General features: G+C 34.7%; 2 protein-coding genes across 10 annotated transcripts in view; one reads left to right on the forward strand and one right to left on the reverse strand.

The window, feature by feature from the left end:
* The window catches only part of LOC127831655 (peroxisome biogenesis factor 2-like), a 35,799-nt gene extending 30,974 nt beyond the window's left edge, over nucleotides 1-4,825 (reverse strand). For both annotated transcript variants that reach the window (XR_008026427.1, XM_052356678.1), the window contains exons 1-3: nucleotides 4,768-4,825; nucleotides 3,266-3,343; nucleotides 1,924-1,986 (exon numbers count right to left, since the gene is read on the reverse strand). Coding sequence is in view for 1 of the 2 variants with exons in the window: in XM_052356678.1 (XP_052212638.1) it covers nucleotides 1,924-1,986; nucleotides 3,266-3,343; nucleotides 4,768-4,806 (180 nt within the window). In the remaining variant the exon portion in view is untranslated. The remainder of the gene's footprint in view (nucleotides 1-1,923; nucleotides 1,987-3,265; nucleotides 3,344-4,767) is intronic.
* LOC127831651 (rootletin-like) overlaps nucleotides 1-13,227 on the forward strand; it is a 169,092-nt gene that overhangs the window by 9,955 nt on the left and 145,910 nt on the right. The gene's annotated exons all lie outside the window — the stretch shown is intronic.

The raw sequence follows: 13,227 nt of genomic DNA on the forward strand, positions 1-13,227 counted from the left end.
TGGCAAGTGGTCGTGTATGAGTCGAGTAGAAGATCGAGTTGATCGTGAAGCAATCGAGTGGCGATCGGTTTGACATCCTTTACACGATCTACCCGATCTGCTCGACCTCTACCCGAGTTATTTTAGATGGAAACACGATCCACTCGACCTTTATTCGATTTGATGTACAGATTTACTAGACTGCTACCCTACGGCTACTCGACTGTACACGATCACTTCCCGATTGCTATTCAACCATACAGGAGCTCATGTGACTAAAACAAAACTCACGTGCAAAACTTCGTGGTTGTCTCTCAGAACCTTCTTATAATCAGACGATTAAACATCCAAAGATGCCAAAAAATGGCAAAAAGGCGACTGATATTGCTAAAACTAGTAAAAAAATTCATGATCATCAAAGTGATTAGTGAACAACAATGTTTGAAGTTGTTATTCTCAAAGTTTCAATATACGACCGTTCTCAACTTTGTACGCCTGTAGTACGAACATCATGATCAGGTTGTGTGAAGATCTGGTGGCGATCGAGCTGAGGTCCACTTGGTCGAGCTGAGATTGTATAGGGCTTGCGTATAGGTCGAGATGATCGAGCGGAAATCGGAAAGATGGTTGAGTGGACGTCATGAATGAGTCGTGTGGGGGTCGTATGTTATTGACAAAAGGTCGAGAAGAAGTTGTGTAAACCCTTTTTAGTCGAGCTTGGTCGGGTTTGGTCGAGATATTTTGGTGATCGGGATGATCGAGTTGATCGGATCGGCAGTGGGAACCCACCTTAAACGTTCTTGAGTTATTATCCAGAAACCAGTTTACTGTTTTGATTTACTGTGACCTTGACCTTTGACCTGGTGACCTGAAAATCTATAGGGGTCATCTGCCAGTCATGATCAATGTACCTAAGAACTTTCCTGATCCCAGGCCTAAGCGTTCTTGAGTTATCATGTGGAAACCATTTGGTGGACGGATCGACCGACGGACCGACAGACCGACCTACCGACATGTACAAAACAATATACCTCGTCTTCTTTGAAAGGGGGCATAAAAATAGAAAGGAAACACTTCAACTAATACCAGACACCATATGTTACTTCCTCTTTGCTTTCATATCATACATATACCTAGCCAAACTATTTGTTAACTTCAAAACAAAAGATTGGCCAGCTTTGGAAATTCTAGTTTATTCCTTGAAAAAAACTATTTAATTTACATTTAATGATAGTGATTTATTTTTCAATTTAAATTCATACCTCCTGAACAATTTTATTGCGTATATGGGTTGTTTCATGTGAAAATGGCTCTCAAACAATTTGGGTCTCATAGGTTATTGCATAGCCTGGTCAGGAGCTGCGCTGTCCGCAACTAAGTCGTACAAGGTTTCATGGTCTCATAAGCGGACGAGGTAGCTCCAGACCAGACTGGGCGATGAAATATTGCTCTAGAATGGTGTTCTGAAAACTCAAATCAGTCTAGTGATTTAGATCACGTAGTTGTCCTTGAGACTGAGTAGTTGTACTTAATTCTATATGACAGTACCATCTCGACTGAAACATCGTCACAGAACATCATGCTAGCATAATATTCTCTAATCAATTATTTACCAAACTTGTGAGGTGGTTTTGTTCTTTTTATCTTGATGTTATTGTCAAGATTGTTTAACTTAAGCTGAGATAATATGTAAATTATATATTGGACGGTTTCAACTTCAATTAATAGCTATTAAATCCTTATTTTTAATTGCATTCAAGTTTTAAGATAAATGAAGATAGCAACAACAAAAAATATGAGAAAAAATCGAACATTTTTCATTAAGCACAATTTTTTTGGAGCTGTTTTGTCAATAAGCCCTGTTTTTCCTAAAAAAGTGCTCCAATGTATCGTTTAACTTCATATACAATAGGTTCACCGCCAACTGTTAAAAAAAATTCCTACCTTCCATAAGAGAAGTTTTATACCAGCTTCTATTTCTGGCTCAAAGTTTGCCAAAAAGTTGCTCTGAAAGAAAACCAACAAGAATTACTATGGACCATTCCACAAATGTCAATCACTGTTTAAATTAACATGCAAAACTATCACTCATCAGGCATCATTCTATATATTCAAGTTTTGTGGATAAAAACAATTGCATATTAATGATTTAATGCACAGGCTTTTTACAAAAGTTAGAAAAGAATGGGAAACATGCATTAGAAAAACAAAAATGCAAAGATCTGGTAGTTTTTAGAATTTTTATGATAGCACCAAACTATGCTCGATCAAAGTCACTGTTGATTTTGAATAATTTGCATGAAGTCATGAAAATATGTGACTTTGGCAGTCTTTTTAAACCTTTTGGGAAAGGTTGTTAGGCCCTTCAGATTAGAATCTAGGGGTTTTTTTGGCCCGATTTTAAAGCCGAAATTCGGCTATGATCCCAATCCCAAAAAGTATACTTTTTTCCCAAAATGTGGCAATAAATTCCCAATTTCCAAAAAAAAAACAATTTTTTTTTTATTATTTTAGTAAAAAGTGTCTAATGCTTATTTTATCTAAATTTTAATTCAATTACATCTAATTGATGATTTTGTTCTTTTTATTTGAATGATTATAAAGAGTTGTATCAAATTTAGTATTTCCCTAATCAGTGGACTTTTCGTGTGGAAAAAAAAGGCTAATGAATTTATTTTCCTAATTACATGAAAATGCCGATAAAATTCCCAATTCCTAAGCCATGGGCTATCTTCCCAAAAAGTGGGAAAAAAAACCTGGAATCACATTTTTGGAGGTAAGCATGATAACATGTTTATATTCGACTTTGTTATAAAACATGCATCAAATACTTGGCTACTAATGCTAAATTATAATACCCTTAAACTTGATTTGATCAAAATAATTGGAAACTTATTCAAAAACATCTCGGTGTCAATTATTATCCAAATGTATTCATTATTTTCCCAGATAAAGCTAACATCGAGAGGGGACTTTTAAGTCATTATAGGGGTAAAATATACACCTTTTGGAAAACATCTGCCACAACAGAGCTTGTTTCTTTCTTAAGCAAAAGACTTATGAAAGCCTCTTCCCCCCTAAAAAAGGCCCCTCCCCCTTAAAGAATTTCTTTAAAATTATGGAAAATTTTTCATGAATTTAAATGTTACTTCGAGAAATTTCTTCTCCTTTTCCAGTTTTGTCGATAATTGTTTCCACAAAATGGAAGGCCAGGCCCTTTCCCAAAATAAAGAATAAAAGCCCTGCACAAAAAAGCCCTAAAAATCACTGCCTATCTACATCTTACCTGGTGATACTTGAAGAGTTTTGATAGCTGGTTTTTAGTCATGGACAGAATCTCTGTGTCAAGTTCTGCAGCATCCAACTTAAACATTAAACATGAACAGCACTTAACAGCTATCTTCTTGTCCTGTAATACTTGTTTGTGGGCTCCATTAGCTAATCTGTGACCTTTTGTGAAAAATGTTTCTAGTGGTCATCCTTGCCAACTTTTGGAAGAAATTTAAAGGGAACTATCAACTGATGAAGGCATAAAAAACTTGAAAATATCAGCCAATGTATCAATAACTTTTCATAGTGAATGACTAAAAAACAAATTATGCTAGAATCATTTAAGTAATTGAATTATTTTCATTTTCATTATATTTATTTACTAAATTAAATCATCAAAAGATTACATTCAAAATTCTGATTTAGATTTTATAGACTGTTTTTTTGTGACTAACCAAGGCAAAAACTGATGCTACAACATCAGAGATAAGCTGTTGTACATCTTGTCTGCAAGATTGAAGAATAACAACTAGTGATCTAATGAAAACAAGGCCTTTGGTCATATGTTCTGTAGGAAATGCTCAAGTTATAAGATGTAAGGTGACTGCTTAATGAAGTGTAAGAGGGAGAAAACTGATATACACTAGAAAAATGTGTTTTGATCAAAATAAACTTAACAAGAGGGAGAGAAAAATGAATTTACTTCATTTTATTATTTCACTTATTTTATTAGTATTCATAATCAGCATTGATCAGTGGTTTTGAGCACATGCATGAAAACCCTTCATTGTAAGTAAATACGTCCAGAATAAAATTGTGTGTGGTGAATTTTGCATTATAACAATTGTTGCCAGACCGATTATGCAGTTAATTATAAACAAAGGACAAAATTGTCACAAAACCAGGTTTTCAATTTGAAAAAAAAGTCTGATAAATGGAGACAAGTCAAACTGAACTGATTGTTTAAAATTAACCCCCTTTGATTCGAAATACATAAAAATTTTAGTTGTGGCGACCTTGACCTTGGAGATATCAACGTAATTCTTTCGCGCGACACACCGTCTAATGATGGTGAACAAATGTGCCAAATGATTTAGTTCTTCTTGAATGCTCTGAGCTTAGCGACCCGGAGGGTCAATACAGCTGGGGGTTGTATTGTTGCAACTACCAAATGATTTAAAAATCTCGCAATGAACGACAAAGTTATGGCCCAAACAAGCTTGTTCCGCCCGCCAGCCCACCAGCCCGCCCGCCCGCCGACATTCGCCAATCAAATAACCAGTTTTTTTCCTTCAGAAAACCTGGTTAAAAATAGATTTGACTAAATATAAGAGTGGTTTGTAACCGTTACTTTCGGTTTTGATTATAATTTTTGTGCAAATTTTAATTCGCTTTAAACGTAGCACAATCGTGTCACGCGAATTATTAAATTGAAATAGATGCGATATATTCATATACACCTCAAGGATATTACCGCTATAATAAAACGTGTTGTATTGTTATAATAATTAAAATTACCTGGCTGACTCGCAAGGCAACATTTTGGCCGTCCGACATGTTTGTTTATAAAAGTAACCTAAAGGTAAAATGACGTGAAGAAAATCTTGGGTCAGGCTCAATGCTTTTGTTTTAACTTGTGATCAAGAACCAGCCATGGAAAGTCTTCATTATTATGTATAACTATGCATAAAAGCACATAGAAGAATAGATGACCAAGACTGTAAACTATAATTAATCAAAATTTTATAACATAATTTAAATAATGAAAATACGAATTTAGGTACGGACACCAAAGCACATTTTTTAGTACATGTATAGAAACATTATAGACTACAGTAAGTTTGCAGTGATGTACTATTTATGTTGTCTGCCATGAGATACGATGATCAAAGTTTAATAAGCTACCGGAGAATCGTCGCATGTGTATGCGTGTGTGTTTTGAAGTTTTAACAGTCTAAATTCCTTCTAAATTCCGTGGTAAGAGAAAACAGTGTGTGTTGCCGTGCCCCTGCATCTTGTGCGTTTGGATGTGTCGGTTTTATATCTGTTATTTCTAGCTATTTATAATGACTTTTTTAAATTGTTTGTTTCTTCCTGTGATGGGGGTTGGATGGGATAGGGCGAAAAACCGAGAGAGGAGTTATTGATATTGTTACCAAACTCATATGAAACAAGCGAGAACCCGGTTGACCTAGATGAGGTTAAACGTACCGAATTTCGCGCTTATCCTACAGCCACTTGCTTGGTATTCACAATTACAATATTAATGGTATACCCTCAATCCTCCCTTCAGGATCAGAGCGTTACATGCAACATGTGAAGGAACAAACCTTACGAGATAATCTTTCACCAGCATCGCGAACGCTATTTAAACTAACAATCCGATGACTAAACAACCTTCAGCCTTAATATGACCTTCTTCGAATGCGCGATTTAATCATAAAAAGAATAACATTAGATTACACATGCAATTAAAATCAGTTTTTTATTTCAAGAATTGCGTACTCGCGGCTTTAGCGGCATATATCAATCAGACGTATTGAACTTTAAAGCATGACTTAAGTAAAACCTTCGCGCTCACCCAAAATCGATTGCAGAGGATTTAAATATAATAGGCATTTCAAGATATGCCTGTTTATTATTTAATCAATAATCAATGCACGATTGTAAACTGACCTTAAGGTAAGTTCTCGTTGTATCGATCACTTATCAGTGTGATTGGGAATTGTTCGAACGTGTCTTGTTTGACATCCGCAAAGAGGTATGCATGTTTTTTTATTTCACTTTCCTTTTTTTCTGACGACTGCTCATCTGTATAATACTATAGGTGTTTGTTGGAAGTGGTTTTTAAATTCCATTTTACAGGCCATTAGCCGACTATGTCACAAATTTGCTTTATCTTAATAAACAAGTTACAAAAAGATTCTTGAAATTCGGAGACAATGTATATTTGAGACTCGATCTGGGAAAACGGAGCTTCATGCATGTGCGTAATGTTTCGTCACAGACTGGTCCGCACAGGCGAACCAGGGAAAACACTTCCCGATTAAACTGGATTTTTGCTAAGATGAGATTTTTCTTTAAACTGAAAATACCATACAAGTGGAGAGTGTCGTATCTGTTAAGTCTGTGTTGACTGCAGGGTCTAATCTGAGACAACACTTTACGCATCGTGTTTCCAGATGCAGGTTAATTTATATAACTTTTTATGTATTTATATTTTGCGTAAAAAAAAATGCATTTTTTAGCTGTATGTGGCGCAGTACGTTTATAAGAACTTTATAAAATATTGGATTTTTAGGGTGAATTAAAATATTGAATACGCTGTATGCATTCAAGTATGCAATTTGTATATACATGCAATATGAACGTATATATCGTGTGTGAAACAAACGATTGAACAATTCTGTTAAATATATGATGTTATTTTGAATGTAATTAAACAATTATATTCATTGATTTTGCAAAACCAAGGCACACATTCATTGTTTTTCTTAAAGTTTTACCGAAACGTAGAACACAATAATAGTTACGTAAGTATGTATTTTGTGCTTACTTTCTAATTAATTTGAGTCTAATACCGAGTACAATTTTGCTGGCATTAGTTTGAAACATAAACCTTCATCGATACTATTTGAATCATTTTTTTTGTTGTAAGCGAATTCCAATAATTAAGACATTACAGTTAAGGTAGTGCACCTCTAATGATTTCCCGCGATTTCTTCGAAGGTTGAAGAGCCTACTATTAGGTGCCGTAGCCTAGTGGTTAAGGCGATAGACTAGAAATCTTTTGGGATATTCCCGCGCAGGTTCGAATCCTGCCGACGACGTATACTTTTTTGCGACGCGTTTTATTTATTTTCAAACGTAATTTGATTTAATATGGCATATAAGCTATATTTATTGTTAAATATGTTGCAATTTTTATGCACATTTTTCAATTATTAAAATTAAAACAACGTTATGGCGAAATTGGGTGATTTACTGTTAAAAATACGAACCATGCATGTTGCATTTTTATTTTTATTTCAAAAAGTAAACAGTAAATCTGTCTAGTTCTTGGTATTTTTGCTGTATATAGTGTTTCTATAAAAACTAAGTTTAAAATATGACTTAAATGATACTATTTTGAATTTTATGACACTTTGTTTTTAACCGACCCAATTTTTACTTTGCTGAAATCACTTACATTTCATGGTGCTCTTCCATAAATAAAAATTTGTAAAAAATAAATGTCTGTAAAAGAATACTTATTTCATCTTGTTTAAACTTTAAACACCTTTACAGCATCTGTACACACCAACTGCATGCCCATATTTGGAAATTTGAATGAATTATGGAACTTTTATATACCCCAGGGGTGAAAATAAACTGGACAAAAGCCGAGCGTGGGGGTGGTTTTGAAAAAATCGGTATATTTTTTTAAAAAGCATGGAAAGCCTACCTACAAATTTGCATGTAGTTCAGTGAAATGATGCTGATTAAGAAAATAATTAATCAGATTATATTTGGATATGTGCCCATTAGAGGTGCACTACCTTTAGCTTATAAGCGTAAATTTGAAAGGTTTTAAAAATTAAGTCAATTCATTTTGTTCCTTTCTTCTTCGTGAAATAGGATTCGTGTTAAAAGTCATTGTTTGTCTTATCTGTAGTGTTTTTTTGTTGTTGCTTTTTTTAGTTTTTTATTTGTTGTGTTGAAATTGTAAACCGAATTTTCTGACATTGGAATATGACTTTGTCGCTTTGATTTTTCTTATCTTCAAATTATGAACTTCGTTTCCCTATGAGAAAAGTGTAAAAGTTTGGTTTCGTGTTCTGTCGGTTTGATATAAAAATGAACTTCCTTCTGTGAAAACAAGGTTAAATGCATGTTCGTACAGAGTCTTCCCAGATTAGCCTGTGAAGTCCGCACAGTCTAATCAAGGACGAAATTTCTGCACATCTATTGTTTCAGACAGGAGCTGGAGATGTTTGAGTGTTCGATACAAATATTTTTGGTTATTTTACGAAGTTGGAACATGTGGGAGGAAATATATGAGCCATTCTCTGTGAAAAGAGGGTTTAATGCCTAAACTTGATTTTTGCTAACAAGAGACTTTCTTTTAACGAAATATACCATAAAAGCGGAAAGTGTCGTCCCTGATTAGCATGTGCGGATTTCACAGGCTACACTTTACGCATATGCATTAAACCCCCTTTTTCACAGAGCATGGCCCATATGTTTTTCCAGGTATTCCAAAAACATTCACGGATTCCGTATTGTAAGATGTGTGGGTGGGGTTATGGGGGAAGAAACAGTATTAACACATTCTGAAAAACAACCTCGGTCACTCACGTCAGTCATTGTTTTGTCTTTATGTGTTAGATGTTATTTTGTTTTGCCTGTCTAAATATATGCGTGCATTAAATTTTGCAACTATGATTATCCATGCTTGAAAATTTTCTTTATGACAAACTGCGAAAAAGTCCCTTTAATCACATTATTTTGTAATTTCTCCCTACGGGTCAGTCACTATAAGTGCCTGACATCTGCACGTTTTACTATATGATTCAAACACCTCTTTGGTCAATATTTTTGATGTTCCATATGTACCTCGTGTTAAATTTTCATCGCGACTAATCTCATTTTCAAACAATTGTTTGCTAAATGGTAGCGAAATAAAAAGTTTTAACTTCTTAAGGAATTAAGCGTCCATAAATTGAAAGATTATGCCCTTAAGAAACATGTGCGCGGTTGAATACACGTTTAAAAGTCTGCTTATCAATGAAGACTTTTGATACAAAATCCGTTCTCTTTAATGGTAAGACGTCAAACCGCAATGACTATAAATTTACTATTACAATGGAAAGTGCTTTTATACGTATACGAGTTCACAAAGACGTTAACATGTTTTCAGTAAATCAGTAAAGATCAGTAAAACCTCTCATTAATGCATTGCTAATGCAGTTTATTTTTGTAAATTGTTTGTCGAATGGAAGCTTGTCTCTTTGTTGACATGCACCATTTTGTTAGCTTCTTTCTCTCTCATTTATATGAATGCATTTTATTTATGTATTATTATGACCGGACATTTATCTAATTGACAAAGTTGTTCTCTTAAAAACGCGAAGAACTCCGACTGTAACGATCCCTTTCAGCTTGCGTGTTTATAAAAGTTATCTCCCTTCTATTATAAATTAAAAAGAAAATCGAGCCAATTGTATTTTGACTGCCGGTGGTATAAATTAGCTCGAGGCGAGGTTTCTTTGACGATGTTTGAAGAAATTTAAAAACGCCGAGTCTTGTTTTAATCTAATCTACTTACGCAGTTCTTAGGCTTTCGCACACGTTTTCAAATCACATTCTTAATTAAATTGTACTAATTAACATATAGTCATAGGTTCGTGTTATGTATTAAATGAATTTGAAGACGCTGTGAATTGCTATTAACATAATGTTTTTCAAAAGAAGATCCTTCCATTTATTTAAAATGTTTGCGTACGTCTAAGAACGCTCAGAAAACTGGACCCTGTGGCTGACTTGTTTGACGGACCCATCTTGTGGAAACATGCATACAACATCTAACTAATGACCCATACTGCATTGTATAATCCTGTTATATTAATTATTATAAGTATGCATATGTATATAACACAAAAAAACTGTTAAGTTTACGTGAATAAAATATGTTCTGTTCTGTCCAATATCAACAGTGTTGACGGATTTAACCCTAATTCGGCATGATTTAAAGCCAATGGTTCGAATAATACAACAAAAGAACATGCTTTATTTAGCGCTTTTCATTAATTGACATATGATACCAATTATGCACCGGTATAGTTAAAAATAATTTCAGAATATATGATGTAGTTTCTGAATAAATTGATGTTCGTCACCGCACAGACACGTTTTATATATCCGCGTAAAATATTAAAAATAATAAAATAAAAATAAAATATTATTGCAAACGATTTCTAAAAGCGTTTTGTTTGATGAATAATATTCAGGAGTGGTGCTTATTTGATTCGAAACAGCTCTTTCTCACACTGATTAATGGCTTGGAGATTTAATTTGAAGAAAGCGGTGTACTTAATTATTATGGACATTTGAAAATGATTCTCACTCTGATGAAATGCGTCTTACTACTTTTGCAGTCCCATGGGCTTATCAGGGACAACACTTTCCACTTTGTAATTTAAATTTGAAAAAAAAAGTATATTCTTAGCGGAAATCCAGTTTAGGCGAAAATAGTCGTCTCTGATTAGCCTGTGCGGACTGCAAAGACCCATGGAAATGCCCAAATGTGCTCGTCTATCTAATTCTCCGTGCCATTGATGCATCATATTGTGCAGTTGGAAGTGTTTTTTACTGCTGACAAATGCATTTAAACTCTATGTTACTTGGGGAAATGAAACATTGATCAATGCTGAAGGAATGTGTACATTTTCAGTTCAAAAGCATTCATTCGACAGATTCATTTCCAAATTCTTATAAAATGCATTAGAGTTTCTTATCGGTAAATGACCTGTCGCACGTAACAGAATGTAATCACGTGCAAATCATTGTTGAGTTCGCACCTGCCCCTCTTGGGATTTAATGCTACCGAACAATAAACACTGCACTGTTTAAATAACTTGGCAGCATTGCAGATGATATTTATTGTCTGCGCAAATGTAAATGTTTTAGCAGACGAATGCAAATTTACTTTAACTAAGGTCTTGAATGTGTGGGCATTGATTGGCCCGAAACAAAACGTTGGGATGGTCAATGACAGTCTGTGTAAGAAACAGTAGTCAGTATCATGCCACATAGTAATAAACAAATCCGGATGGAGTTGTGTAAATGACGTTATTTCTACTCGTAGATATTCTTGTTTAAAACTGTATGGGTCTCGCTCTTGGAAAACGGGGTTTAATGCATGTATGTAAAGCGTCGTCGCTGATGAGTCTGTGCAGTACGCGCAGGCTTATCAGGGACGACACTCCCCGATTTTAACCCTTTCAGTGCGGGAACCGAATTTTGAAGGCCTTTGCAAACAGTTTGGATCCAGATGAGACGCCACAGAACGTGGCGTCTCATCAGGATCCGGCGTCTCATCAGGATCCAAACTGTTTGCTATTCTGATAGTATTCTTTGAAAAAAATCGAAGAAAATGCTAATTTTAGAAATTCAGCAGACGACATTTTAGCAGACGACAAATTTCCCAGCATGCAAAGGGTTAAGGTATTTTTAGTTTAAAGGAAGTATCTTCTTAGTGAAAATCCAGTAAAGGCGGAAAGTATCGTTCTTGATAAGCCTGTGTTTACTGCACTGTCTAATCTGGGACAACACATAACGCTCATGCATTAAGCCCATTTTTCCCAAAACAAGGCTCATATTTATATATAATCGCTTTGTTTTTCATAGTTCTTCAAGGTAGCATCATCAATTGACAACCCCTAGGTGTTTAATTGTTAACATCGCTGCTTCAGCAACGAAGGGGATTTGTTTTACATGTTTCATAATTCACGATTTAACAATCGCATTGAAACTCTTTTTTTCTATATTGACTTTCCCTTTTTATCAACTTTATCTAACAAGACAAATTACCGCATGAACAAAAAACAACAATAGTATATTATAACTAGTTCATCCTTGAAATGTATATTCTTGTCGAACGTGAATGGTGCACACAGTGATATTATGACTATTTTACATGTAAATGGTTGAAGTGCTAACGTTATAACAACGTGAATGACTCTGGCAACGTTTAAATAAAATAAAAATATTATTCTGGCAAAGTTACGAATACGTATATATTACGTAATTGTATACATAGTATTTTATTTGCTTATAGTGTGTAAAACATATACGCGTACAGACAATTTTAAGATTTGCTGACGTATGCCGAACGATTTCAATTGTTGTTTATAACAAATATTGCGCACGATCCCAAAAATATAATGTCATTTCATAAACACTGTATGCATAGACTGTTAGACATTAGCAATACAGACATTTTCAATAAACACCTTTGATCAAATCTGGCACAAATACCGGAATAGATAACGGACCACTTAAAACTTTAAGGAGGACGTTTTAGCCCAGAATTATTGACACGTTCTGATATACAAAGATTGTCCCAAATGTAGATATGCCAAAAACTGGTATGTGCATATGCATTCAATTCTTGTCCCTGACAAAGTTGAAATATTGCACTCTCACAGAAGGAATTGTTAGGGAAGAGGACAACGACAACGAGCGAGGCATGGTATTGTAATGCGCATGGGTGGTTAGAGGGTTAGGGGTATGGTTAGGGGTCGGGTTTGTGTAAGGGTTAGCCTTAACCCTAACCTTCACCCGACCCCTTACCTTAACCCTAACAATTACCCAGGGTTATCACCCCTTTAGGCTATACCATGCCTCGCTCGTTGTCGTTGTCCTCTTCCCCGCCGGGTCGACCAATTCTGCACCTACAGTTAAAGCGAAATTATACGATTTTGTCAAATATTTATTAATTTATAAAAAAATGTGTAAAAAACTTATTAAACATATATTTCAATATAAATTAAAATAAAAGTTAAGAAGAACATGTGTCGAAAATGCGAAATAAGCCAGATATTTAATTCTGAAATCGAAAATGTATGTGCCGACGAATTCGCCAGCATGTAAATCATGCATACGATGTGAATCTAAATTAAGTTTTACGGTTCATTTTAAATTCCTGCAACAATATCTATTCATACGACACACGAACACTAACCACAAAGACGAATGCTTCGGTTGTTGTAGGAAAATATGTACGTAATATCTTCGTCACAATCGGCTTGGGCGTTAATTTGTTTTTGCTGCATTTTATGAAATTCGTCTTCAATGTTTAATTTTTCTTGCCCTTTTTTGTGTTATTGTAACATATGTTATCAATATATTACAATTTAACACATATAAAAAATCGTATAATCTCACTTTAAGGGTTTCTGTATGCCTTTCGTATGATGATCCTTCTGCGGTTAAAAT

The sequence above is a fragment of the Dreissena polymorpha genome, chromosome 5, assembly GCF_020536995.1.
Source record: "Dreissena polymorpha isolate Duluth1 chromosome 5, UMN_Dpol_1.0, whole genome shotgun sequence".
NCBI lineage: Eukaryota > Metazoa > Mollusca > Bivalvia > Myida > Dreissenidae > Dreissena > Dreissena polymorpha.